At 41.0% G+C, this 26,025-nt stretch overlaps 4 protein-coding genes across 9 annotated transcripts; 1 reads left to right on the top strand and 3 right to left on the bottom strand.

Annotated features, from left to right (window-relative positions):
- Positions 1–1,686: 1,686 nt before the first annotated feature.
- On the top strand, positions 1,687–4,434 carry LOC115748179 (protein yippee-like). Of its 2 annotated transcripts, XM_030684628.2 has the most exons (6): positions 1,687–1,860; positions 1,906–2,065; positions 3,217–3,260; positions 3,799–3,907; positions 3,993–4,048; positions 4,153–4,434. In XM_030684628.2, the coding sequence occupies exons 2-6, from the start codon at positions 1,970–1,972 to the stop codon at positions 4,238–4,240; spliced, it is 393 nt and encodes a 130-aa protein (XP_030540488.1). In that variant the 5' UTR covers positions 1,687–1,860; positions 1,906–1,969; the 3' UTR covers positions 4,241–4,434. The 2 variants fall into 2 exon arrangements, with proteins under 2 accessions (XP_030540488.1, XP_030540487.1); XM_030684627.2 differs by having other exon boundaries at positions 1,688–2,065.
- Positions 4,435–7,299: 2,865 nt separating this feature from the next.
- On the bottom strand, positions 7,300–11,583 carry LOC115748140 (arginyl-tRNA--protein transferase 2). Of its 2 annotated transcripts, XM_048283925.1 has the most exons (7): positions 11,208–11,582; positions 10,894–10,932; positions 10,315–10,465; positions 8,650–9,804; positions 8,234–8,444; positions 8,129–8,156; positions 7,300–7,703 (listed from the first exon to the last, which is right to left on the bottom strand). In XM_048283925.1, exons 1-7 carry the CDS (start codon positions 11,368–11,370, stop codon positions 7,678–7,680), a joined length of 1,773 nt encoding a protein of 590 aa, XP_048139882.1. In that variant the 5' UTR covers positions 11,371–11,582; the 3' UTR covers positions 7,300–7,677. The 2 variants fall into 2 exon arrangements, with proteins under 2 accessions (XP_048139882.1, XP_030540427.1); XM_030684567.2 differs by having other exon boundaries at positions 8,129–8,444; positions 11,208–11,583.
- A 774-nt stretch (positions 11,584–12,357) lies between these two features.
- LOC115748203 (clathrin light chain 2) lies at positions 12,358–15,699 on the bottom strand. The gene is made up of 3 exons (XM_030684652.2): positions 15,313–15,699; positions 14,056–14,209; positions 12,358–12,926 (listed from the first exon to the last, which is right to left on the bottom strand). Exons 1-3 carry the CDS (start codon positions 15,600–15,602, stop codon positions 12,564–12,566), a joined length of 807 nt encoding a protein of 268 aa, XP_030540512.1. The 5' UTR covers positions 15,603–15,699; the 3' UTR covers positions 12,358–12,563.
- A 2,968-nt stretch (positions 15,700–18,667) lies between these two features.
- On the bottom strand, positions 18,668–23,832 carry LOC115748204 (probable zinc metalloprotease EGY2, chloroplastic). Of its 4 annotated transcripts, none has more exons than XM_030684653.2 (12): positions 23,665–23,832; positions 23,495–23,579; positions 22,714–22,851; positions 22,416–22,466; positions 22,164–22,274; positions 21,813–21,887; positions 21,619–21,724; positions 21,388–21,481; positions 21,031–21,184; positions 19,777–19,984; positions 19,366–19,526; positions 18,668–19,125 (listed from the first exon to the last, which is right to left on the bottom strand). In XM_030684653.2, exons 1-12 carry the CDS (start codon positions 23,814–23,816, stop codon positions 18,877–18,879), a joined length of 1,584 nt encoding a protein of 527 aa, XP_030540513.1. In that variant the 5' UTR covers positions 23,817–23,832; the 3' UTR covers positions 18,668–18,876. The 4 variants fall into 4 exon arrangements, with proteins under 4 accessions (XP_030540513.1, XP_048140382.1, XP_048140383.1 ...); XM_048284425.1 differs by having other exon boundaries at positions 21,813–21,917; XM_048284426.1 differs by having other exon boundaries at positions 22,416–22,469.
- Positions 23,833–26,025: the final 2,193 nt, after the last annotated feature.

A 26,025-nucleotide genomic window follows, 5' to 3' on the forward strand; every position in this document is an offset into this window, starting at 1 on the left:
GGGATTTGTCCGAACAGCTCAGTCCCGATTTGATGTGGATGTCCGGCCGGTTGAGAATATCCTGTTGAGAAATTCTGGGTCGAACTGATTTTGAACTTACTTTAAAAACAAAGAAAGAAAAAGAAAGATATATATTGTTTTTATTCGAAATTGACCGCTTGACAAAAAAATGAATTAACGAGAAAATTCAAAATATTGGAGATATAAATTACTATTGATAATGGAAATATTTCCCGTTGAATTAATGTCGGAAGCAATATGGATAATCATTTTCAGGTAAATACTTTTCAAATTATTCATTTTTTTGCATAAAAAAATAACATAACTGCAACCTTTTTTGTTGTGAAAGAAAGAAAATTTCGCAGGCTTTTAGGAACTAACCGATCCGGTGGATCGCAATCGGGGATCTCTGGTTCGTCATCGATTCTCTATTTGGTGATGGACCCGGCTCGGAAATTGATTTAGTTTGGTGCAAGTCGGGATGTGCAACACCGAGATTTAGGGAAGAACACAGGAATGGAGGGGGAGGGGGAGGGGGGTATTAGGAAGAAAGTTCGAAACGACGTCGTTTTCCGCTCGTAAGCTAGCGTGCTTATAGCTGGTGCAAAAAAACACGCCCCACATTCGCCAAGATGGGCTTTTGAGCTTCGTTCGATTACTCCTAAACAAATTTCACTCAGTCGGCCCAATGTCTAAAGACACCGCTTAAAGTTCAACGCCCCACAAAAAACCTCACTTAGCTTAAGACAAGCTTTGATCGGACGAACGATAATCGTCTAATCGCCGGCGGAGTCGATGATTTATAATTGTGACAAAAGTTCTTTGCGGTTTTTATTTGTATGAAGAGAAGCCATCGATCGGAATCCGATTGCGGTGTACAATAGAATCGACCCTCTTTACACACTTTCAAGCGCGGTGTATAAAGGTGGACGACACACGGACAAGCATTGGATCCTTTTGCCCAAAACGGATATCTGAACTGGTTTGTACGCATTCCATTGGGCCACGGAGGCCCAATAAGATTATGCTTAGGTCCTATTTAACGACCCAAAATTACTTTGGCCCAAAAGAAAAGAAGAAGAAGAAGAAACGAGACCCGACCCGAACCCGCCCGTTTTGCATTCCTTGACCTGATCTAACTATCCCAAGCTGTATGACTTTCGACAGATGCCCAAGTCGTACGAAATCCAACTTGTCATCGCCATCCGAGGCCGAACGAATTCGAGAGCTTCCATTTAACACGATATAATTAAAGTACGAGCGAACCCAAATTTTCCTAACCCAACCCTCATGTCCATCCTCATCGAGATATTATGTTACGCCCATCACTCGAAAATCACATTCAATTTCATTAATCAAACACCGAAACAGATTAGGAGTCCATCGATCAGCTTTAATACCATTTGTTAGAAACGTGCAACGGAAATCTAATATCTTCGACTGAAGAGATTACCAAAAAAGGCACAAATTCAAGACGGTCAACATATTACTCCTCTCGACAAAAAAAAAATATTACTCTAATTTTTTAATATTAAATTTTTTTAACTCAACTCACATGTATGTCTTGATAATTAACTAATCACAAGAAATTTTTGTTACTGTACTATAAATATTTTTAATTTAAATAATGGGAGATTGCTTCCTCCACTCCGTGTCCACATTTCTCTCAATTACGCAACGACTGTCTAATTGCATTCACGCAAATATTATACCTTCCTTGAATTTCTTCCTCTTCTTCTTCCTCCCTTCTGTTTCGAATTCTTCACGTACTTCACAACTACTCCATCCTCTTCATCATTGCGCCTGCTTTCACCGATTGCCTTCAGCACCCATTTCATCTGAATCACCGTCGTGTTCTTCATTTCTTCTGTTGCCCCCCCGCCCCCCCAACTTCGTTTTTTTTTTTTTTTTCTCTTTGACTTGGGCTGTTTGTGCATCTGTGGATAGAGGGGTTCTTCAAGTTCAAGGTATGGGGAGAGTATTTGTGGTGACTCTCGAAGGGAAGATCTACAGTTGTAGGCACTGCAAGACCCACCTCGCGATTGGCGAAGACATCGTTTCCAAGGTGGGATCTTCGGTTCTCTTTCTTGGTTTTCTTCTCGTTGATCTGCTGATCGTTTGGTGGGCTTTTCTTGTTGTGCCGAGGCTTTGTTCGGGCGTTGTCGCAGATGATGATGGGTTGATGTTCGTCACTAAGGACTAGATGCGATTACAGTGACGATCACGACGGGTGCTCGATACTCCGTCCTCAATTGAAGTTCTTGTTATGGGCATTCTTCATCATAAATAAAAAGAAAATGAATTAAGCTAAACTAGCTAAGAGCAACGACTGTGGCCCTTGAAGTTGATGATTGGTGCAATGCCGAATTAAAGATCTGGTCTTAGTTTGAAGGAAAAAATGGGGCATTGAGAGCAGTTTGGGCCTCGAGTCTGTGTATATGGATGCTTTATCTGGAATGTCGATAAGATATTCTTGGAGTTGTATGTTCTTATTCAGCTGAAGCATTTTAGTGGTTCGACAGGGCGATCCTTGGCTTCTTTCTAGTTAACATATGTAAATGCAAAATTGTGATGGCTGTATCCTCATCTTGGAAAAAAGAAATGATTGTTGTTTGATTCTCGAGAAAGGCGTTGCTTGGGGAGGTGGGAGGACCATGGATGTTATAGTCTCTTTCCGACTCTTATAGGCTTTGAGAAAAGATTGGCCTCTCACTCTTGCAGTTGTTCCCTGTGTCATCTTAAGATTTGATCCTTGTTTGGTTTTGAAGCAAGAACTGGAATTTCCTTGTCATAATAGAATGCTATTGACGTTTCTTTGCTATAAGAGGCAGCCAATCTTAGAGTGGGGTTGTTAGTCCAAGACAAAATAATCATAGAACTCAGAATGCGCCGGACATTCATGATTAGAAACCTTAACTGCCAATTGTCCTTTTCCACTTATAGAGTGCGAATGAGGTCGTAATGCTTACTGCTCCATCAGTTACCTACTTGTGATCCTAGATAAGTTGAGAGAACTGTCATCTACCTAGCAATTCCTGATTTAGTTCTTTACCGAAAAATTTGGTTTCTCTAGGAGCAAACTGAGAATATTGAGTTCTACTAAACGGAGCAGTCTCTAGTTTTGCTGCAACTTACATTACACAATAGGATGATTTAGTATGCTGTCAGCTCACTCGCGCATTCTGACATCGGGTTTGTTTGTGTTCTTTCGCTCAGTCTTTCCACTGCAGGCATGGGAGAGCTTACCTCTTCAACAAGGTGTAAGTGTTTCTTGACTTTGGCACCCTTTTGTATCGGTACATGTGTCTATTGGGAGGAGAAACTAAATGGATGCACATGAGAGTTAATTCTCTTACTTTTTTAAAGTGAAAACATTTTAGCTTTCATCTGTTATATCAGTATAGAAAATCATGTCTTGATTGGGGGGAAGGGGCTTTTCAGTTTGCTTGATACATCCGAAGCATGTCACTGGATTAGGGCTCTATTTACTTGACAGTTTTGGCTTCCTTTAATGATGTTAGAATGTTCCTGAGCTGTCTAAAATTGTGACTAACTTTTGGGCTTGAAGAGGCAGCCCCTTTGGCCATAGTCTGCGTCTGCAATTTTTTGTGTGTGTTTATTACATTTTCGAATTGAGAAATTAGGATATCTGTCTGCAGGCATTCATGAAAATGTCAACAAGCTAGAGTGGTGAAATTGAATGATACTTTCCACTAGCATACTCAAATCATGGGTGATGAACAGTAATTAAAAATTCTCTCTATCGCACGATTGTTCATCTTTTCAATTATTTGGCAGAGTGAATGTGTCTACTGGTGAGAGAGAAGAGAGAATGATGATGACTGGGATGCACACTGTCGCTGACATTTTCTGCGTTGTTTGTGGAGCAATTGTTGGGTGGAAATATGTAAGATCAGGATGCAGCGACTTTAATATGATGGCTTAAACACACATAGTTTTGTTGCTCCAAGTGATTTGGGTGGTTTTTACAGGAGACTGCTCACGAAAAGAGTCAGAAGTACAAAGAAGGAAAATCTGTTCTCGAGCGGTCAGTAGACATTGTGAAATTACAGAACGGTCGTTTCAGTTGTGCGTTGGAAAACTTAGGGCGATTAAGGTTGTAGCAATTAAAAATGTTCTGTTGTTGAGCAGGATTAAGTTGGTTGGTCCTGATGGAAGCAATTACTGGGCCACTCATGAAGCACATATCATCGGGGGTAGCGACGCTGATGACGTCTGATTACCCGTTTGAACTCCCCAAATGTACATTCCATAACCTCCGATATATTCTTCTTTCAGCTAATGTGAATTTACTTTCGACTGAAGATTCCTTGTTCGGCAGCTGCTGCCACTTGCTGTCAAATGAAATGATTGGAAAACAAACATTTTATTGTTTCATTCTGATCTAAATTGAATATTCAATCTTCTCTTGTACGTTGCCATTTTCTCACGAGACTGGTGCATGTTCTTGCTGCTGGTTATTTGTGTGGTTGAACAAGTGATGATTGATCACGGACTTCACAGGGTAGCCATCTTAGAGCTATGCAGTGGCCTGGTCACGAGCTGGACACGAACCAAGGACAGGAGAATTGCTTCGATCCTCGCAAATTCCCTTTGTTCTGTCCGTGACTTCTCAAAGGATAATCAAGTAGATGTCGGAGTTTTCTCTCCTCCATTAAACCTCTCCATGGGCGAAAAATGAAGAGATACAGGCTAAGTCGGAAAATACTACTCTTGTACTTCCTTTGGCGAACTGCATGTACTAACTAAATACACTTGACAGTTGGGCAGACTCGCGAAACCAAAACACCGGTTATGAAAGGATAAATTTTTTAGAATTGGGGAATCAAGTTATAAACCACGCAATATTCGCATATGCCCTCGATGCCGATACCATAGAACAGTTCTTCCATATGCATAATGAAATGAGAAACAATGCTAAACTTTTCAAGCCCGAGTTATGCAAGCCCTTACTCAGACATCCCGGTCACAATCTACTTACTAAATTCAACGTTCGTTCGTCCGTCTTACTCGGTCTCATCAATCCAAGGTGCCCGGTGAACCTGGTCGTCAGCATCGGCGTAGCATCATCGGGCGTGCAATTTTCTTTTTCTCCATTAGAAGAAATTATTTCCGAGCTGCTCGCCATGATAAAAAGCGGGCTTCTTTGTCCATTCGATCCAAACTCAGTGCATCAACCAAACTCTAGTTTTGGTCCAAACATCATCCGAACTCTCGAACTGCTTATAATTTCCACATGAAGAACGCGACCTTTGCGCGAGTCAGTCGGGCCTGATGGATCCCCTTCCCGTAAAGTTCGGCGCACGTCACTCGTTTTGATTTCGCTTTTATCCCACAGCTCATTCTCGTTCTTTCTGGTGGAAGTAGTGATTCCGGGTGGTGGTCAATTTGCCACCAACGTCAATTTATCTCCTTGCTCTTGTCAAAACCGAACTGCTTCTGGAGATGATTTGATCACCGAAATAAAAATCTCAATGATCGATCGATCGCCCTGTCACACCCAACTGGTCATGCCCGGGATCGTAGGAAGACAAATTCTTCTCTCTTTCCTTTTTCAGAAAACGACACAATTTATCCTTACAATATGATGACGAGAGGAAAATTGTCCCTGAAAGTCCTAAAGCTATTACTTTTTTGATAATTCAGTTCTAAATTGTTTAATTTTGCCAATTAAATTCTAAACCTTTTTACCTTTAACCAAATGAGTTTATTTAGTCAATTTTGACCGAAAATTGTTGACGTGAATGTCGATCACCCTATACGCTGAGGGTGAGTGATTGAGAATTAATCATAAGAGAGGGACCGCTCCACTATTTTGCTTTGATACTAGGATTGTGTGACCAAACTAGATGGACATGGCCCAAATCTTTCTAATGAGTATTTTATATCCTTAGAGATGGTCGCTTGCACAAGCAGGCAACCGTGTGGATGGATCAAAGTTGCCTCAATAATTTCTTTCAATTAAATAGCAGACCAAATATCTCGTAATAAAGCTATTATATGAAATATTTACATGTCAATTATTTACATAAATACAAAATGTTTACTTATTGCTGATTCTTAGGGTGGGTTTGATTTAGCAGTTGAAATGAGCTTTGAGGAAATGCGAATGCCTTCAACCTAAAGGGATTTAGAAAAATGCTAATTGCGTTTAATAAAATCTCATTTGAAAATGAGCTTTCGATTGAATGGCGTTTGGTAAAAGCAACATTCCAAAAGGGCTTTGAATGCAATTTTTTAATTTTTAACTAAAAAAATTGCCCATTGCCGGACCGGTGAAGAAGATAAACAGTTAAAAAAATGGGCAAAAAAGAAAATATAAGGAATTGATATGGTTAGTTTTGGAAGGAAAAAAATTTCTTAGCATTCGGCCAAATGCTTAAAGCTCAAGGCTAACATTTAGCCAAATGCCGACTTAAAATTGAACCAAACGCTTCAGCATTCTCTCAATCGGCTTTGAGGGCTGAAAGCCCCTTGAGAATCTTGAACCAAACCCACCCTTAGTACTTCACCCTTCTTCGAATGAAAATTATTTCAAAAGATAATTTTGAAAACCTTCTCCACTTTCCTTCCCACATCAATTTGCATTCGGAGTTACTATTAAATCCACAAAAAAAAAAAAAAAATTATACCCTCAATCTTATCCGAAACCTAAACCATTCCCCCTTACCCCTCCGGGGCTCACATTCTTATGCCGTATTGCCACCAAACCCAACGGAGCACTTTGTGCACCTACCCCCCGCTCTCTCTCTCTCTCTCCCTCCCTCTCTGTGCCAAGGTAGGGCATGATCTCAGATTTGGGCCGAACTCGACATCTCTAGTCTTGAAGAGGGCAGAGCTTGACAAATCGACTCAGATCTAGGTTGAACTTGACAAATCTGAGTTGAGCTCGACACCAGCAGAGCTTGATAGATTTGAGTGGCGCTCAATGCCGGCGGAGGTTGATGAGGCACAGCTCAACTGGGGCGACGGTGGACGACAGTTGGTGGAGGCAGTGAAAGCGTCATGGGCGTTTACAGCACCAAGTGGAGAGGGGCTAAGCAGTGGTTGGATTAACATTTTGGGCAAGTAAGTTTTCATTGAGGGTGGATTTGGAACGGTGAGTGGCAAAATTGAAAAGAAAATGACAATTTGAACTGGTGAGGACCTAAGCAGTGGGTGGATATCTTTTGATATCTACTCTTATCCTATGAGGATAACAATGTGAGAACAATGAGTAACAAGAGAGAGAGAGAGAGAGAGAGAGAGAGAGAGAGAGCCACTGCAATGATGGAAAAGTCCAAGAGAAATGCACAGGCAATCCCTTTTTAGGGGATTATCTATGTCACGACACAAGAAAATAACGCTGCGCAGGGACAAGGTTCATCTGAAATTTCGTCGACTAAATCAACAAGTTCAATGGAAGAACATCGTAAGGCATAGCAGCACGTGCTCACATCATACATCAATCAAGCCTAAGGGTGGCACTGACATTGGATCAGTCCTGAAAAGATGACATTATTCAGGCAGCAAATGAGCAGCCGCTTAACATCACCTGTGGTAACACTTGCCTTGTTCTTTCTCGAAAAAATAGATCACTCAAGTGAATAGACCATTCGCTCAGACAACTCTCGACCAACCACCCTCATGTACCGACGCACTTGGGCTTCCAGGTTTCTAAGACCAAAGGTCCCTTGCAGATCCTTCACAGAGAAATAGACCAACGAGTCATTGGGTATATCAAGTGTATATACAGGCCAATCACGAGACAGATCTCTATTCCAGACACCAAGTAGACCATGTAATTACGTGAGTTCCATTAATTAAAGAAAAAAACACGTATTTTTATTGTGTGACGGGTAAAATCAACTAAATAATTGGTGGCCCGAATTAAAGAAAAGCAGGGCACTGTCTGAAGAACTGTCCAGACAAATAAATGATTGGCTTCTCCTCTCTATTATAGACACCAAAAAGCCAGTGCAAACTCAAAATGACATTCAACAGTGGAACGTCAAATAACGGACGCAAAGGGAGCTTGTCAACCAATAAGAAAAGAAAAGTTCGACCAAAAAAAAAAAAAAAATACAGTAAGAAAAGAGATTTAGAGCTGCCAATGACATATTCATACCTTGTATCTCAGGCGAGACCCCTGAAACCCTATTAGAGTATTTCCAATATTTTTATCCTCTGTTTCAGAGAGTTCCACATTAAAGCTTTCACTTTCTGATTCAACATCAGACTCTTCGTCATCAAGGTCAAACATCCCTTCGTCTTCAACTAAAAGATCATTCAAGTCCTTATGCTCACTTTCGTCAGGCTGATGTTCACTGATACAATCAGAAACTGGAGGCAGCAACGGCTTTTCATCTTGGTCTTTATAATCTGACAGGACAACATACTTACTTCTATCAAGCAGAGGCTTTGCAACGTTGAAGGGAACCCACCTGAGATATGCATTAGCTTTGATAATATGCAGAGGAACTTATTGCACACGCAAAAAAGAATATCAGAGCTTACATAATGACTATTAAGTGTGACGTAGTAGAACTAGGAGAAATGATGAATTTGAAAGTCAACTTCCTCACATTTGGAAGACCCTAAAAAATAAAGTTTCAAGAAAAGAAGAAAGAAAGTGCAAGAGTGACGTACTGGTAACGGAGGGGACATAGAAGCTCAGATGGATGATACGCTGCTTTATATCTCATCTTGCTGCATGAATGAATGTAATAGCCAAGGTAATAATACTGAAGACTGGGGCAGTGAACTCGATTCTCCTTCACCCAAGATATTTCTTGCAAAGCCGAATATTTTCCCAAAGAAAGAAAGGCAAAGTCAGGGTCCCAAAATAAATATTTACTTGACAAGCATTTAGGAAGGATATCCACCACACCAACAGCAACTAATCGGCCATCAATAACATATGTCTGATGGAAAGACCCAAAACCGCAGGGAGGAACTAAACCATCACCAGAAGGGGGAACAAAAACCAATGGTGTGTCAACCAAAAATCTCCTGTACGCACTCTCTGTGACATGGTCTGGATTGTCATTGTGCACTTTCAACTGATATCGTCTGTACAGCTCAAATTCTTCAGGCTCAAAAGTGGATCTTTTCAGAAGAATCTCAAGCTTCCGCCTTTTTCCTGCACAACAGCTACAGCACCTCACCAAACATCTTCTCTTGTTTCCACTTCTTGCTGAAGATTCTTTAGAGAGACACTTTTCTTGGCCAGCCTTATCTGCTGAAGTGTGCTCTGCAATAGAATAAAAGTTAAGATGTCCGTCACATGCTTGGATCAAGAGGCCAGATATTTCACCCATCTCAGACAATGACTGCGCCAACTTTTCTCCAATAGTCTGAGGAAGCAACTCAGAAGGCAGCTGGTCTTTTGCCAAATTTCCAGAGAATTTTGACTGTTTTTCATCCTTTTCTTCTGATCGTGCACGCTTTATAGCGGCAGCCAATTGGAAAGCAATGTTACTGGTATACAAGAGATTTTCTAATCCTTTGACTAGCTTCTTCTTTTTGGTCGGGGAGACTCCTTTGACAGAAGCTTTAGGTAATTGAAGATTGGCAGGAAACATCTCACTTTCAATGCATGTATGCACTGCCTTATCAATTGCATCAGACAAGTAATACATAAATTGTTCTGGCTCATTCTTGTCCCCCTCCTTGCCCACAGAAGGTTCAACTGTTGCCAAGCTTGACCTTCCATGACATTCACAATCACATGTCACTTTAGAAGTACTTAAATCCTCCGAGAGTTCATACTTGGCTCCGGTGTTGAGTGTACCATCCAAAAACCTAGAAACTAATCACCATGGTGAGAATTTCTTGAACATTATATCCAGAGTGCAACTTTGCTAAATCCTCATCTCAGAGGTACAATTTGGTTGACATGCACAAGAAGCAGAACAATTCTACCAACCATTGAACTTGTTAAGTTTAGCTTCATGGAGTGAAAAAGTCAAGAGAAATTTCTCAAGGAGCAAAGAAAGCAAAGGTCTTTCACTTAGAAAAATCCCCTAGGTTGGAAATCTTAGTGACGTCAAACTAAAATTCCACTCATGGAGTTATCCATTGAGATACCATTCCGATGCCTACTAGCCTCATGGTGGGTAAATAGTATTTTCACGACCAATGCTTCTAATCAACTGACAAAGAATGGACTCCACAATTGAATGCTGTCTTGAAAACAGGGTGGTGGTCGATTTTGCAAAATGCAATGATGACAATACAATCAAGAGTCGCATGCGAAGATGCAACGATCCAATGAATAGAATCCACGATGAACAGACATTATTAAAGTAATACCTTTCCATCCGTCTGCATACTCGATTTTGCTCCTTGGAAGGAGAAAAGTCTGCTGCTTTTAGGCGGATAGTATAAGAAGGGCAACACGTGCTACTCATATCAGGCTTGTAAAGGAAAGAGCCAGATCTCCTCCATCCTCGATCAAGGAGATCTACAGGATGAATATCAAAGTATTAATTGCCATTCAAAAGAAAAATGCACAATCATCGAATGTACTATAACATCTATCCAACCCATTATTGCCGCAGAGAGAAAACTAGCAGAGAAATCCATCAGGTACATTTGAAAGAAGAATGAAAGGAAAAAGGGAAGGCGTAGGAACAGAAACATCTCAAGTCGGAACTTCAGCATCGACCATAGCTCCCCAACGTTTTCTCTTAGCTCTTGCAGTTAAATACACACATAAGGAAGCATACCCGCATGTCTTAACAGTTGATAGAATGACTACAACATTCGAAAATTTCTATAGGTCAAAGCAGCTACATGCACATTACGAATCTACAGCGGTGGAGAGTTTATTAGCACAGCGCATTGACAAGCTAGAGCTGCCCTACTCTCAAAAGAGGAAATTCTACCAACCTTGATAGTCATCCACGGTTAGGCTCTGCGCCCACAAGCCTGCAACCGAAGTCGAAGAGATATTAGAAAGAAACAATCCGAAAGGGGAAAAGTTGTCAGCGCAAGCTGATACACACATGAAGCAGCAGATTGGAACTAAAGACTAATATGCAATCAGTAATTCCAGCAATCGGGAACCTCAATAGATGACAAAGCTGAAAAGCAAACCGAAGCACCGCATTTCCAGTTCCAGCCAATCCAAATCCGAACGCCGTAGCACGGGCAAATCGCACTCACAACACAAGAAACAAGAAACCGTAAACGAATGCACGGACCGTGAGAAACGCTGGACCCAATGGGAGATCTGCAGTATCCGCAAGAGCTTCTCCGCCGGCCGTAATCCACGACGACCGTCTCTCCTCTGCCGCCGCCGCCGCCGCCGCCGTTTCCGCCTCCGCCGCCGCTGCTGCTCGCCTCGTTGCGATAATTGCCCGCCATCTCCGATCGAGAAGCTCCTTCCCTTCAACTGCTCATCGCCAAACTGGGGAGAGAGAGAGAGAGGAAATTGCCGAAATCTCTATTTCTACAAGCATCGAATCTGTTGAAGATGACAGACTTAGGAAGAGACTGACGGAGATTGCCAGCTGCGGCTCGTTTCCAGAACGGATTAATCTGTGGGCTATCCAAGCCGATGACTCGGTGAGTTGATGTACCCGATCCCTTGTTTTTTTTACCCGATCCGGTTTTGCTTCATCATTTTTTGCTTTCTGGTCCCTATATTCCGAGAATATGTGCGGCAATTTTCACTTTTTCACTGGAAGGCCCATTGAAAAGTGCGGCAATTTGCGTTTTTCACCCCCTGGACCCTCTTCCAATTCCATTGACATGTGTCAATCGTGTCATTTAATCATAGCTCAAACTTCAATTACGACGCACAAGTCCATTTCTTCCCCATTAAGAATGAGTCAATTGGTGCCGGGTCTTGATAATCCACTAAGGCGACCAAAATCGAAAGAATTGTTCGTGCAGGTGAGCTGTGAATTGGAAGATGTATCGTACGTACTTCGTCGCATCCACACCCTCCACCAATCAAGCACAGGTGACGCATTTCGTTCATATCCCTTACTCGGATTGCCACATTGAAAGTCTTATCTCCATCTCCCCAAATCCTGTTAACCAGCAAAAAGCTTGACAACAGGCGGGGGCAGGGAATTTCAGTTGCTGCCTTTGATGGATGACAACGGAAAGTGACCCCACTCAACAGTAGAAAATAAACAAATCTCCTTCAGAGCATTAGTAGTTAATAGTCAATCCTGACCTTTTTCATATTGACCCTGAGAATTATGCAGGGGCTAGAAGCCAGGAACAGACCAGACAGCTTTCAACTTAATATGAATATCATCCATCGGGTTCACACAACCATGAATCTAGATGTGATGTGAAGAGATGACTAAGACCATCACCTTGAACTTCGGGACATCAAGGATAGCATAGTATCACCATCTAGGAAGACCCTATTAGAATAACAAGTTGTACCTCGATGTATTACCGAGCTAATCCTGTGCGATCAGATACACTTGATCCCATGTGTGTTCCAAAAGAGGAACTCCATGAGGCGGGACATTCCAGAGAATGTATGTTCACTTTTAAGCTCCCAAACAAGAACGACAAAACCAAAACTATAGTCCTATTCAAGCAGCGGCAACAGCTTCAGGGGTCACCACCGAAGCAGTTGCCACCTTTTCGGAAGCATCAGCCACCAAGGCACCACTGACTTTAGAGTCATCAGAGGTGGGTGGCAATGGTGGACAAAGCTTCAGGTGGGACGGAGCGCTGTGCTTCAACTTCAAGAGAATCTGTCGCATCCTTGAAAGTTCAGTTGGTTTTCCTGGTTTCGGGCCGCGGACAACAGCAACGGAGGGCTTCTTCTCTTGATCCTTCTTTCCTCTCTTAGTTTCTATGGAGGCAACTTCATTAGGGATAAGCTCTGCAGTCGCCTTCCAATAGTTCTTGTCAGCCTCAGTGTGGAACTTATCTAGGCTGGCCAAAAACAACTGGACCACCCAGGACATAAAATCAGAAAAGGCCAATGACATTTATTGAATAAAAAGAACATGACTACCAAAGGTGACCGCATGAAAGCCCTGGTCCTATGCATCTATTAGTGCTATGATTGTTTGTGTTATTTCACCCAGTACTAGATTAAAAATAATATTAGATATCCTTGATGTATCATAATGAGAATAACTTATAACAATAATCAGATTTAGCTTCCAACTAGTTGAATTCAACCACATTCAGTTTCTTCCCCATTCTACGCAACTCATAATGCTATGAATGACTCTTATTTCACCCAGTCACAATAGATCAAGACATAGATGTATCGTGAGCAGTATATCATATGACATTAGTCAGATTTCTGACTAGTTGAGGTCAAAGACATTCTGATTTTACCCATCCTGCGTGAATAGCCAAATTTCCAAGGGAATAACTTAGATCCTAATCACTTTCGAATCATATAAACACTCACTAGTAATTTACTTTGGTTTGGTCCTAAAATCTGCTTCCTATAATGGCCAGTATATTTATAGCACTAGGGACAAATCCCCAGACACGCCATGCCCTTCATCATTCTCCACCAATTACAGTGCATTCACTTACCTCATCATATACAATAATGTCCGGATGGGGTGCAGTACCAAAAATAAAAAATAAAAAAATATGAAGCTCAAGTGCAGTTCAAACACATGATATGCCATTGGCGCACTCCTCCTCATTATTTGATTGAGGTGGACATTTGATACTTAGAATTGATTCTAAAGGGTAGTTTAACTCGACTGACTCTAATTTGCAAGCATGGGAGCTACTAATGCATCTCATACCACAAGATGTTAAAAGAAAGCTGATGCATTGGAACTTTATTTTCAACTCTGAGTCAGCATTATTCAGTTCGTTAAATGATTGCAAAAGATCAATTTTAAATTGATTTGATTAACTATTGCAAATTTAAAAATCAAATACTGTGGCTTGACTACTCCACTAACAGTCTTCAATACACTGATGTCATAGAACATCCGCCCAGCAAAATTGTTACAGAAACAATCACCATAAAAAAGAAGTTCAAATATTAGCCAAAGATAAATATCATGAATTAAGTTGCAATTATAGTTTGATAAGGCTCACCTTCTCCTTTTCCCTGTTGGCTGTCTTGTTGTTCTCACAGGTTATGGTCCTTTTCCTGTAGAACTCAATTATATAATCATCTGCTTCATCGATTATTTGGTTCAGTAGCTCTTTCTCAATCTTCTCCTTCTCTTCCAATCGAACTGCATTCTGTCTTTGTATTGCAAAAAACGTAATAACGTAAACATATTTTAAATGACAATGTCAACGGAAGAAAAAGTACATAGTAGTCAACAAAAGAAGGAATTTTGCTTTGATCAAAAGAAAGGTCGACAGTAAAGTCCATGCACAGAATTGAACCACGGGTAACAAAACACCCCTTCCTTATGTACTATTACATTGGAACTCTTGCATTTCTAATATCCACTATTATCCTTCAAAAACTTTGAAGCTACACAAGCATCATACTTTTAGTACTATTAAAGCAATGCACCCGTTATTTCACGGTAGCATGGTTCTTCGATCAGTAAGTAGTCATTGGTATTGATTTCAATGTTCCCCCTCCCCTCAATTGCCTATCCCTCTCTCAAGGCCTTCCTCAATCACCCAAGTTGGTAGATCAAACAAGATAAAATTCCACCCATTCACCATAATATTTTTCAATTATTGTGTGTTCAGACTTTTTCTGTAGGAGTAACAACAAAATGCATGTGATCACCCAAAGAAAGACTAGTTTCATATTTGGGTAAGCAATATCACTCTTGAAAATCTTGGTAAGATCTCATGGACTCAGTTGTGAAGGTCATGATAAGTCATAAGCAGATGGACATTTGAGGTTCTGTAAGCCGTGGGACAAGCAGATGATGGAGAGTCTCTCTCTTCCTAATTGTTCCATGTCCCTTTTAGTCGCTGACTTGCGAATTCAATCTCTGAAGCATTGCAGAAGATCGTAATTTTTCTCACAAAATTAGCTCCACTCCAAAGTCATCTAAGTTAATCCGACGTAATAACAGCACTAAGATGCTCCAAGAGGCAAAAATTTCCCTCAATTCACTAAAAGATCGGCTTTCACTTATAGGGGTCTCTTTTCTCTGACTTGGCTCAGCGGTTAGAGCATCGCTTTCATAGCGCGAGAGTCATCGTATTGGCCTTTAACCTAACCATCGTAATACAATTCTCATCATGTAAATAACGGAGCACGAAGCTCTTCAAAACACCACACCGAATCACCGATGACCACAAGATATCAAAGCTCGGCTCACTAGACAGTACGAGCTGTAAAAAAACTTCAAAATCCTGCAACATCGCGAGACTCACCTCCTCCATTCTCTCAAAGCAAATCCTTCCTCAGGCTGCATCTCCATCGCGGGCGGCAAAACCGGGCCGTCCGCACCCCCAAACTGCCCGTCGAATCCCTCGCTTTCCGGCTCCGTCGAGAACTCCCCGACCGCGGCGTAGACCGGGGGAGCGGCCGGCGCCTGGTCCGAGAAAAAACCATCCCCGGAAGCGTAGGAGCCGTTATTATCCTCGGCGAAATGGTGCGCCGTGTAGGATTCGAATCCCGGGGAGAGGACCGAGTCATCGTCGAGTTGAGAGAAGGAGGACATGGTGATCGTGGCTGAGCGAGCGTGTCGCGACTCGTCACTCTCTTCTTCGGAGTTTCAGTTCCAAGAGCTTTGGATTTTTTCAGCGAGCGAAAATGTTTTGGCCAAAACAGAAGGGGGAACGAAAAGCGCGTGAGAGATCATCTTGTGGGAAGCAAATGGGCCTTTTTATGGGCCTGAATCATCTAGCTGGGCTAAAATCATTTTGGGCCCATCCGATATCGGATTTCCAAAGACACCACTCCTTGAATTTGAATTAAGATAAATGTTAGTCAAAATCCATCTCCCCTAAATCAAAAAAATCTACGATCCCATTTAAAGTGATGGACAAAGACCGATCGCAATTTAAGGGATCTAAATTTCGCAAATTTAGGGGGAAAGAGGATTAGCGAAGTAGTTCTTTGTCGCTTACCGCGTCGTGTACCACATCGTTGAGCGATGTCACAAGGTGACAAGCACGCTACACGTCCTATCTTACATTTTTATGGCAATGATAATAAATTATGGAGAAGATGGGTGTTCTCTGAATTTGATCAAACTGATCCGTTTTTTTATTTGTTATTCGGTTTAATGTATACTTCTATGGAAAATATCGCCCACCGCTTGACTTTATAATTTATATGCTTTTTATATACATGTAGTCTCCATTCACATTAGTTTAAATTCCTGGGCTGGACTTTGTAACACGGTCGCATGGCCAAGAGAGCTGCCTACTTCGTGTGTACGTCCATCCCTATTAATCGAATTCCACGTGCCGTGGACGAGGAGAGTGGTGTTCTTCACCAATTAGCTTGCTTCAATGCTGAGCAGAGAAAAGCAACACTTAGTAGCTCAAGTAAGGGTATACTCTATCCTCCCCTCTTAGACAGAAGTTTCTCCATTAGGAATTGCTTTTAAAATAATCGTGATTAGGCCACTCTAATAAGAATTTAGGTTTTTCGTACGTTCTCTTTGTTTATCACAAGTGAGAACACGTTGACATTAACTTGGTCTTTGCTGTCTCCCCGAGTTTACTAAGGTGGTTTAGTGACAGAAAACCCATCATCCATTGTTGTTTGCCCCTTTATCTCTCCATGCATCCTGTGGAACTTGAAGGAAGTCCTCTTAATGAGAATGATGCTCCCAAAATCATAAGCTCGAGTTCACATGCTGAAGATTGATCCTTTGCCGAGTCACGAACATGCTTTTCTTGACACGGATCATAGAGGCGACGAAAGCAACTAATCGACGCGAGGCAAGCTTAGCAACTGCGGCTTCAAAGGTGGCAGAGAAATTTGTCCTTTGTGCAATATTTCTTGGAAAGAAAATACGTGTTTGTTTTCATTTGGGTTTTAGGAAGTTAGCCTCTTGGAACCAGGTAACGAGATCCGATTCTATTTGGGTTGCATGAGCGAATCCGTGTTTGTTTGACAGAATTTCCGTTTGGTCTGCATCCTAAAGCGGGCAACACCTCTGTCTGGAGAAAGTTGCTTAAAGCTGTAAGTCTTCTTAAGCCTTGCATCAATGGGACTGGTCAGCATGCAGTCCTATGGTGTGATCCATGGCGTCCTCGTCGTATTTTCATTGATCCTTATCTTCCAAGAGCATTAAATGGTGCTGCAATTTACCATCTATGGAAGGAGAGAAATGAGTTGTGGCATACGCATGTTGTTCCCCAGGTGGCTCAAGTTATGAAGCCGGTGCTTCTCTGCTGAAGTTCGTGCACAGGCTGCTCTGCAGGAGCAGAATGCTTGCTCGAGCGATGCTGATAAGGCCTCGGGAGATCGTTGGCCTAATGGGTTTTAAAAGGAGCGGTGGGTTTTGCCTGGATTAAGGTCATTTGGTGATTGGATTTTGAGTCACTAATGAAGTTTTGTGGTTTCTTTGGCATATTGGCTTGCATGTGGGTCACATTCGACATTTTCAGTCGAGGAATGATGTATAACTTACTTACCAAAACAAATAATGACTGAGTGATCTTCCATGCTGATACAATACATATATTATTGGTTATTCATTCTCAATGATGTCAATGCCGATGCTTGAAACCTACAGGAAAAGACACAGCCAACAAACAATTGGTCATTATGGCCTGATTCAATGTGGAGGGGGAATTTCTAAAGGAAATTAAGAAAACAGAACACATTAGAAAACACTTGACAAAACAAATTAAATCTGGTTGAGGATCATCTGTTGCTAACTTGCTTTGGCAGAAAAAAAGTCATCAATGTTGTGCAATCTAAAATCTTGTCCTATGTCATGTTTACAACTTGTCCACAAGAGCCACTTCTAGGAAATATGACCCAAAACGCTCCGCATTATATTGCCCTTGACAAGAGAACTCACTGTCTAGAGCTTCCGCTTGGAGCTTGCTTTAGTTTGAATTTGGTTTGCTTTGATCAGAAACTAGTTCCAGGCATCAAGTTTATGGATGCCTGGCCAGATTCTCAACACTTATCCACATAGTAAAATGCATGCAGAATCTCATTTTTGGGTAAGTTCCCATATCTCTCTGAATAGTAAAATTGCTCAGTTGCTAAGTCATGTCATGAGAGAAAAATTGTGACGTATTAGCAGCTTTTGGCTTCTTGAAGAATCTAATTTATGAGCCCTTTCTTTGTTCTGATTTGCTTCTTCATAGCTGTCTTTATCCATGTACAGCAAGCACCTTGCTCACACTTGAGCGATGTTCTGTGTTCTGTTGTACACTCAATACCTTTTATATGTCCCTACATTCATCCAACAGACTAGAATAATCTGACCTCCCTCAACAGGGAGTGGCTCGTCGGACATTAAAATTTGTATTGCCTGCTTCTCAAGCGTTTTCACTTCATTAAATAAGTTGACAGGAAAGGATTTGTTCATAATTCTTGATGTAGTTTGCAGGAGAGTATCTATCTCGTGGATAAAATCTGATCATACATGTTAAGTGCATTTTACCAAGAGGCCATGATTGATGGTATCAAAGATTAATATCAAGCAAGCTTACTCCAGGTGTCGTAGGTTGATAAGGATCTGGAGTCTATACAGCAGTTACCATGCAAGGCCAATCCAAGACAAAATTCCTCTTTCAAGCAACAGACAAGTTCATCAAACAATGAAGTTACCTTATCAAAAATGTGGCATCCGCGATTGCTCATTATTGACTTTGACTACAGATATCCATTTCCTTTTCAAAAGTGATAACATGAAGAATAGACTAAATGACGGCGCATCTCCCTTATTTTGCTACCTCCTGGCGCCTACTGATTATACTCTCACATTCTACATAAGACCAACGTATACAAAGCGTTTATAACTAGAAACTGCTAATGACTTGATCTGTAAAAGGAAATGGGTAGGGCAAACACACCAGCAAACCTAAGAACAACACTAAAACTCCAAGGGCAACGTCCTTCTGGTCGGGATCAGTGATTTCCTCTGAGAGAGGTGCAATCGGGCCCCGTTGCAGGAAGAATATCAAAGCTAACCAGTAAAACGCAACATCGTTGAACAGAGAGGACAGTCCAAGAAGCACAATTGAGGCAGCTGTAAATCGAGCAGAAGCCTGCACGATTGAGAGCCATTTTAATGTACAGAACAGTTTCCCAGTTACTCTTTTTTCTACCCAAACTCCTGATCTTTTGATAGGGAAAAAAATGGAGCAGATATAGTCGAAGTCCAGGATCATATGTTAGGCAAGTGAAAGAGCTTCTCACTAAAAGATGCCCTTTCTGGTTTAATTTGAGAACTACCAACACACCCATACATGCACCAAACACCCATCACTAAATCTTTAAAGGCATACCTTTCTTCCCCAGATGGCAAATGATATTCGCCCTCCATCAAGCTCCCCCGCAGGGATACTGTTGATCGCATTTATAAGAAGTCCAGCCCATGCCCATATAACAAGAGGATTGACAGATATGGGAGTGCCTTCTTTCAAAACATTCCCAAGAAGAAGCTTTGCTGTAAAGAAAGAATTATTTTTAATGCCATTATAGTGTAGTCAGAAGCTTTTTGGAAGATCTTGCAGCTAGTGAATGGTGATGTACAAACAATAACACACACGAATATATTATCCTAAATATGATCCAGCCATTTAAATTCTCTCCTTCATAAACACACCAATTACCATAGTTTTCCTATGGCTGCATACTTAAAAAAAAAACAAAACAAAACTATTAGCTTTAATTTTCACTTTTTAAGAGAGCTTCACCTATTCCTCCGGCAAGAAATGACTCATGGAACACAGAAGCATCAACCACAACGCCAAGCCCATCTGTGGGAGGTAAAAAGAATCCTAAAAGCAAAAGCACGAGACCCACGGAAAATCCAGCCAAAGGTCCTGCCACTGCAACCTTCAGAAGATCTTCACGCTTGGGCACAATATTGACAATTCTCGTTATAGCACCAAAAGAGCCTATCTGCCACCAACGGAATTCATTAGACAATGCAAATGATTTACATAGACACTCAAGAACATCGCCTTTGTGCTTGCAAACAAAGACCTTTGCAGCACAAGGAGATGCTTGCTGTTGCATCACTGAGATTGCACTAGCTAAACGAAAAACAGTTCATAAATGCCAGCCAAAAGAGATAAAAGAAGTGCTTGGAGGTAATACCAATAGATGGCATAGAAACAAACAAGCCATCACCTAGAACCTTGACTGTTTATAAGGGCATCATCTATCATGTAGCCTAGCTGTTTTATCTTTTTAGAAAATAAAAATATTACTAGCACTTCAGCAACACTATAATTCTTTTTGCTCCTGATGGTGGCAGTGCAGGCTGATGCTTTGAAGCAAAATCCCTAGTGCTCATAGTGACAAAAAGTGATCTGCTTTAGTCTGAATGTGCAGCATCATCGGTGTATGATTTCCACAGATCCTGAAAGCACATTTCATACGGTTCAAGTGGCAAGATCATGTGATTAGTCTGCAAATCTCAAAGGACTCAAATCTCTAAGATGTCTCAATGATGCCCGAGGTCACAATAAATCTTCCAGAATGTTGCAGCTGGAGAAGGAAGGACTTCCAAAAGAAATTGTATCTTCAGGTGATTAGAATTCAAATTGGGATCAGAACTCATTCCCACAAGACAAATTTAGAGTATCCATGAAAGGGAAAAGAAAGAAGGGGGGGAATATTTTCAGCCAGATGACAAGGAACTGAAACTTCTACATTTCAGAACTAGCTCTTCTTATGGATATGAGTATACGACCATTCACAGATCACTGAAGGCTTTAGTTTCAACCTCAAGCAAGCAGTATTCCATGATTAGGACCTTTCATCTAGAAAAAGCAATTAATTACCGTGAATGGGAGCCTTTTACCATGCCAATACTACCACTTTGTTTGTGGACATTGTTTGTGGACAAGTGTAAAGTGTAATAGCCTTATAGTGTACATTGGAGGATTGTCTACTCTTCTCTTGCAAAAGTTTGTGTGAGATGGAAAATCCATAGATCTCACCTGCCAACTGGGAACAAAGTATGGCACTCCAAGCTTAACTCCACTGTTCTTTGCCACTAGAATATGGCTGAGCTCGTGGACCCCCAGAATTAGTGAAGTTACAAGGGCTCCAGGTAGACCATCCCTCAACAAGTCGAGGTTGTCAAATGTCGACCTGAAGCAGTAGCAAATATATCGAAATATATATCTTTCTATGAAGAAGAAGAAAATGCCATTGCGAACTAGACAATGTCAATGTTTCAAGAAGGAAAGAGAAGATAACTGTCCTTCTCTGGCTAAATCATATGCCACATGTCCCGGGAAAAAAATGCTTTTGCTCTGAGTAAGTAATGAATCAGCAAAGATTAAATTACATACAATAAGTTGGACTGTAGCACAGGCACATTCCGCAGAAGTAAAGTGAACACTGTGACCAATCCAAAAGCCCCTGCAGCAAACCACTCAGGGACAGCTGCAAAAAGGAAAAAAAACGATGTTGACATCATCATTGATTAGTAAGTTGTTCAATGACCACAAACTGTCCCACACTATTGATGACTAATCTGAAGATATTATCAATGAGAAATGCAGGGAAAGTTCCAAAATTACCAGTTGTCTCTGGTTGCAGAGTCATCCTTGGAACAACAACTGCCACAGGTTTATTATCTTCTTGATTGACCAAAAGGAAAAGCTTATATTGATCCCCGAATTTATTCTGTACATGGGAAAGTGCATGGAATGTGAGGTCACAAATAAGAAACTTAAAGAAGTCATTGAACAATGTGAAAGGAGGAGGATGATACCTGCATCCTCGTTGATATCTTTTCATAACTGTTGGCAGGCTGCCCCCTGAGGTTACCCTTAAACAACACTCCACCCTGGCAAAGGCAAAAGAGAAGCCTGAAACACTTGGCAAATACTTATATAAAACACAAGTTATAGCTAGATGGCATTAAAAAGATAAGAGGCATAAATTAACCTGGTTGCAGAAATCTCGATGCTAGATTATTATGTTATTTTAGAAATTTGCCATACTCAATCAGATCTCCGAAGTCGAATTTTTGTTGCATTATACCCATTCACTTCTTTCAGAATCAGAATCTTCTCTAAATAGTATGCAATAAACACAGAAGAAACCTCCTATGTGTGCATACCTCATATGGCTCCTGACTGGTCACAAAAAATGTGTCAAAGCCAAATACTTGATCCTTAAGAACTTCAATTGTCTCCTTCGAGATCCTCATAGACTCATCTAGTTGTTGTGGCTAGATCAAAAACAAGTTTTGGAACAAAGTTAAATATAGGAACATGAACATGTGCATGCAGGAAGAGGGAGACTGTCAGAGAGTGTAGAGAGATCTAAAGTCCATAGCAGATGAATATTGCAATATAGTTGTCATGACTACCTTCACACCTGGCAGAGGCGAGCCACTAGCAATTTGTATATCATCAACACCCTGTTCAAGTACCACCCAACCAATTAGGATGAACCAAACCAATTTCCAGTGTCTGCTTAGTGTTAGAAGATAGCCTAAAGAACAACTTGTAAGCAGATTGTACATATCAGAATGTATCGAAAAAATTAAAACGCATCCATGTACAACAAAAGTACCACTTTAGATATTGACTCATGACAATTTACATGATACCGACAAAAGAAAATTGGAGCTCCACTTATATTGGCCGATCAAAATCAATAGGCACCTGGATTCCATCTTGTGACTTATTTTCTGATCCACTATTGATGCTTTCATCTGTGCCTGAAGACTGAGGACCAAGCTGCCCTTCCTTAAAGGAATTTGCAGAAGATGCTTTTTCTCTGTCCTCGTGTACTTCTTTCTCCTAAAAGAGAAAATGCAATTAAACTAGATGATTAGTATGTAGGATGCTTATTAAATACAAAGATGAGAGAGAGAGCAGATGGCATGATTCACTCAATGCCCAAATTTATTGTGCAAACACCACATAGAGTAAATGGAAGGGAAGAAGTCCAGCGCAAAGCCATGCTCGTCCCAATGGTTTTAGCTTTTTCCCACGGCAGGAATTCGGTAAAATAGTTCCAAGCTATCTACTTGAAAGCGAGAACAAATTTTCCTACTGCAAAATGAGAATTAGTTCTCCGTCTACCTAAATCCTCAAAGCTGAGTTTTTCTAGAACTGACACTGCATCTCCCCGATCATGTTCATGGAAAATTAAACTACTGAAGGTCACGATACGCAAGATTTCACGGATTCGAGCAGATTAGATGAAAGCAAAAACTGAATTTCACAGGAAACGGACAAGAAACCAAAAATTCAAAGCCGAACTAGCAGATAAAAGCTCAAGCCCAACCTCATTAGAGAGCCTTCCATTAAAATTTTTCAAACATAGTAAAGCAAAACGGAGGCATGTCTAAACAATCAAGCGTCCTGCTTTCAAACTTCAAAATCACAACATCCGTCCGCGTGTTCCTGATGCTAAAATTAACTGAAAAACATAAAGTACCCTATCGTCATTGCTCTCCGGTTCAGTTTCCGTTTCCGTCACTCTACATAGAAACCTCCTCGCGCTGCATGATCTTAACTTCGAACTGCAACGCCGACATCAAAACTATTCAATCGTCGTATCCAAATGCTCAAGCTACAGAACCACGAACAACACAGCAAACCTGCTACCTCGAGACGTTCAGCTTCAAGCCGCTCCGACCGAAACGTTCATGCCGGGAGATTACAGAAGAATCGAACCAGGGTCGGAGACGAAGGTCGCAGCACGAGCCGCACTGCGATAACGATGCTAAATTCCCGCGAAAAGTGGCAGAAACACTCATTCTCAAAAGTAATGGTGACGATTGGCGATCTCCAGAAAATTCGAGACAAATGTCGAGCCTTACGTGAACGTGGAAGAAGCCATCTTTGGTGTGGCTTCGACCATGAAGATTTCTAAGAGTCTGAAGAAGATCTTATCTTTTCGAGGCAAAGGAATTATCCGTTTTTGTTTTTTTTTTTTTTTTTTTGGCCTTTTCGTTGCTCAAATACCCGCCCGCAGATTTTTCTTTTTCTCGCTTTCGACGTGGCAGTGCGAACCTAGGTGCACGATTCATGAACAGACACGTGTCGGAATATTTGCCTCTAAACTGATTTCCTTTTTGTCGCAAAGAAAACAAAGACCGCGCTTATTACTGATTTATTTTATGTGAAAATAACGTTCCATTTACTTTCTCGAAATACGAAAAAAAAAAAAAGAATATCTTACTTTAACAGCAAATTAAGAGAAATCCTCGACAATTTCACAACAAAATAAGCTCCAATCACATGCTCAACGAGCATAAACACCAAAATCGATAGTCAATCACCGAATTCGTCTTCGATAATGAGCACGCATCGAGATCTCCATCTGTTGCCACGGTTTTGCCTTTCAACGGTGCACGTCTAGATTTGGTGTTCCCAACACCATCATCGAGTGAAATGAAAAAGCTGAATGAGCACAGATTTGACACATGTGAGAGAGAAACATTCACGAAGACCCTTTGATCTCTTTTGAAACTGGACTTGTTCACCAACTAAACCCCGAAAATATATGCGCAAAAAAAATCCTAAGTTTAAATTAGATCGGGATAGAAATCTCCTCGAAAATGGGAGAGAGAAACTTGCATATCTAGATTAAATCGGAAGAGAAAAGTTTCCAAAGAGTGAAAAAAGCAAGAAAAGAAAATAGAGTATCAAAACATTCGAAAAAAAAAAATGGAGAGGAATGATAGATCTAGCTGAACCCTCCCATCCATAGAGGTTGAAGAAGAAAGTGCGTGAAAATAAAAGAGAGAGGAAAATTAAAAAAAAAAAAAAAAACTAGGGCGGACGGTGGTTTTTTTATTGGTTTGCAAATTGATTTTGGTATAAATATGACCAAAGAAAATTTGATTTTGGTACATAATATACAATACCATTTTTTAAATGCAATTTTTCTCAAAATTTAAGATATAACCCTATTTTTTTGGCAATTAACTAGCTCAGATTAATTCTTATGGGAAGAAAAACATAATATGTAATTTGTATAAAACTCATCATCGTTATTATCATTGTCTATTGGTGTTTTCATTCTAGTTCTGGCCCAATTGGGCAAGCATAGGCCCAAAAGAATAAAGTTTCTTTGATCGAGCTTAAAAGAAACTTCCGCAGCAAAGCCTAGGCGCTCTTCGGCCCATCGGGTTAAGTGAGACGCCGTTTAAGGTGTGACCCGGTTCAATTAAACACATGGCACTTAAAACATAGCGGGATGATAGACACAAATAATCTCCGAACTTCGACTCAAATGTGTGATACGGTTCGTGAACTTTAAATTTATTCAACGTGGTCTCCGAATTTTAGCCCAATGTGTAAAATCGTCCCCGAACTTTAAATTTGATCAATGTGATCCCTAAACTTTTATTACATGTTCGATCCAGTCTTCGGATTGTATAAAAATGTCCGGTGTTGTACTTACGTTGAACATTTTCATACAGCTCAATGTCTAAATTGAACATATACCCAAAGTACCGAGACGGCACTACACACTGGACTAAAATTCGGGAAGCGCATTGAATAAAATTTAAAATTCATGGACCACATTGCACATGAAGTCAATGATCATTGACCATTCGTGTCATTTACCCAAACATAGCACATGCTATTTGTATTGCCTCGTCGTTTAGCGTGTTGCCATATCGGTAATATATCAATACGCGCAGCTTTGCTCTCATGCTAAAATCTTCACGGGGTAGGAAATCGCCGAGGCGTATCACATGCCGCTTCTCGCTCGACTCCGATCCAAGAAATTAGAAGCAATCGCGGTCGCTATTCGGTTTGGGCTATTGGTCGCGGGAGGGGAAAACGAATGGACCTTAGACCATAAAGGTTTTAGGATCCGAAAACGGTTTCGTCGAAATCTCGAAAACATCGAATTACTTCGACCTCATCTCTATCCGGTTCGGATGACTTTCCCACTCCTACTCTTTCCATTCTTTACCCGGCCGCTCATCGACGGAGGAAGTGGACCGGCGT

The sequence above is a fragment of the Rhodamnia argentea genome, chromosome 8 (genome assembly GCF_020921035.1).
Source record: "Rhodamnia argentea isolate NSW1041297 chromosome 8, ASM2092103v1, whole genome shotgun sequence".
Taxonomy (NCBI): domain Eukaryota; kingdom Viridiplantae; phylum Streptophyta; class Magnoliopsida; order Myrtales; family Myrtaceae; genus Rhodamnia; species Rhodamnia argentea.

Excerpts from the sequence above, each read along its gene's own strand:
- LOC115748179 (XM_030684628.2), top strand. The coding sequence starts at position 1,970 with ATGGGGAGAGTATTTGTGGTGACTCTCGAAGGGAAGATCTACAGTTGT. Across the intron at positions 2,066-3,216 it reads GCGAAGACATCGTTTCCAAG|TCTTTCCACTGCAGGCATGG; the intron begins GTGGGATCTTCG and ends TCTTTCGCTCAG. Across the intron at positions 3,908-3,992 it reads CAATTGTTGGGTGGAAATAT|GAGACTGCTCACGAAAAGAG; the intron begins GTAAGATCAGGA and ends TGGTTTTTACAG.
- LOC115748140 (XM_030684567.2), bottom strand. The coding sequence starts at position 11,370 with ATGGCGGGCAATTATCGCAACGAGGCGAGCAGCAGCGGCGGCGGAGGC. Across the intron at positions 10,466-10,893 it reads AACCGTGGATGACTATCAAG|ATCTCCTTGATCGAGGATGG; the intron begins GTTGGTAGAATT and ends TTCATCCTGTAG. Across the intron at positions 8,445-8,649 it reads CTATGTCCCCTCCGTTACCA|GTGGGTTCCCTTCAACGTTG; the intron begins GTACGTCACTCT and ends TGCATATCTCAG.
- LOC115748203 (XM_030684652.2), bottom strand. The coding sequence starts at position 15,602 with ATGTCCTCCTTCTCTCAACTCGACGATGACTCGGTCCTCTCCCCGGGA. Across the intron at positions 14,210-15,312 it reads GCTTTGAGAGAATGGAGGAG|ACAGAATGCAGTTCGATTGG; the intron begins GTGAGTCTCGCG and ends TGCAATACAAAG. Across the intron at positions 12,927-14,055 it reads CCAACAGGGAAAAGGAGAAG|TTGTTTTTGGCCAGCCTAGA; the intron begins GTGAGCCTTATC and ends TGGGTGGTCCAG.
- LOC115748204 (XM_048284424.1), bottom strand. The coding sequence starts at position 23,816 with ATGAGTGTTTCTGCCACTTTTCGCGGGAATTTAGCATCGTTATCGCAG. Across the intron at positions 22,470-22,713 it reads AGTCACAAGATGGAATCCAG|CAGGGTGTTGATGATATACA; the intron begins GTGCCTATTGAT and ends GTGGTACTTGAA. Across the intron at positions 19,126-19,365 it reads TTGCCATCTGGGGAAGAAAG|GCTTCTGCTCGATTTACAGC; the intron begins GTATGCCTTTAA and ends TCAATCGTGCAG.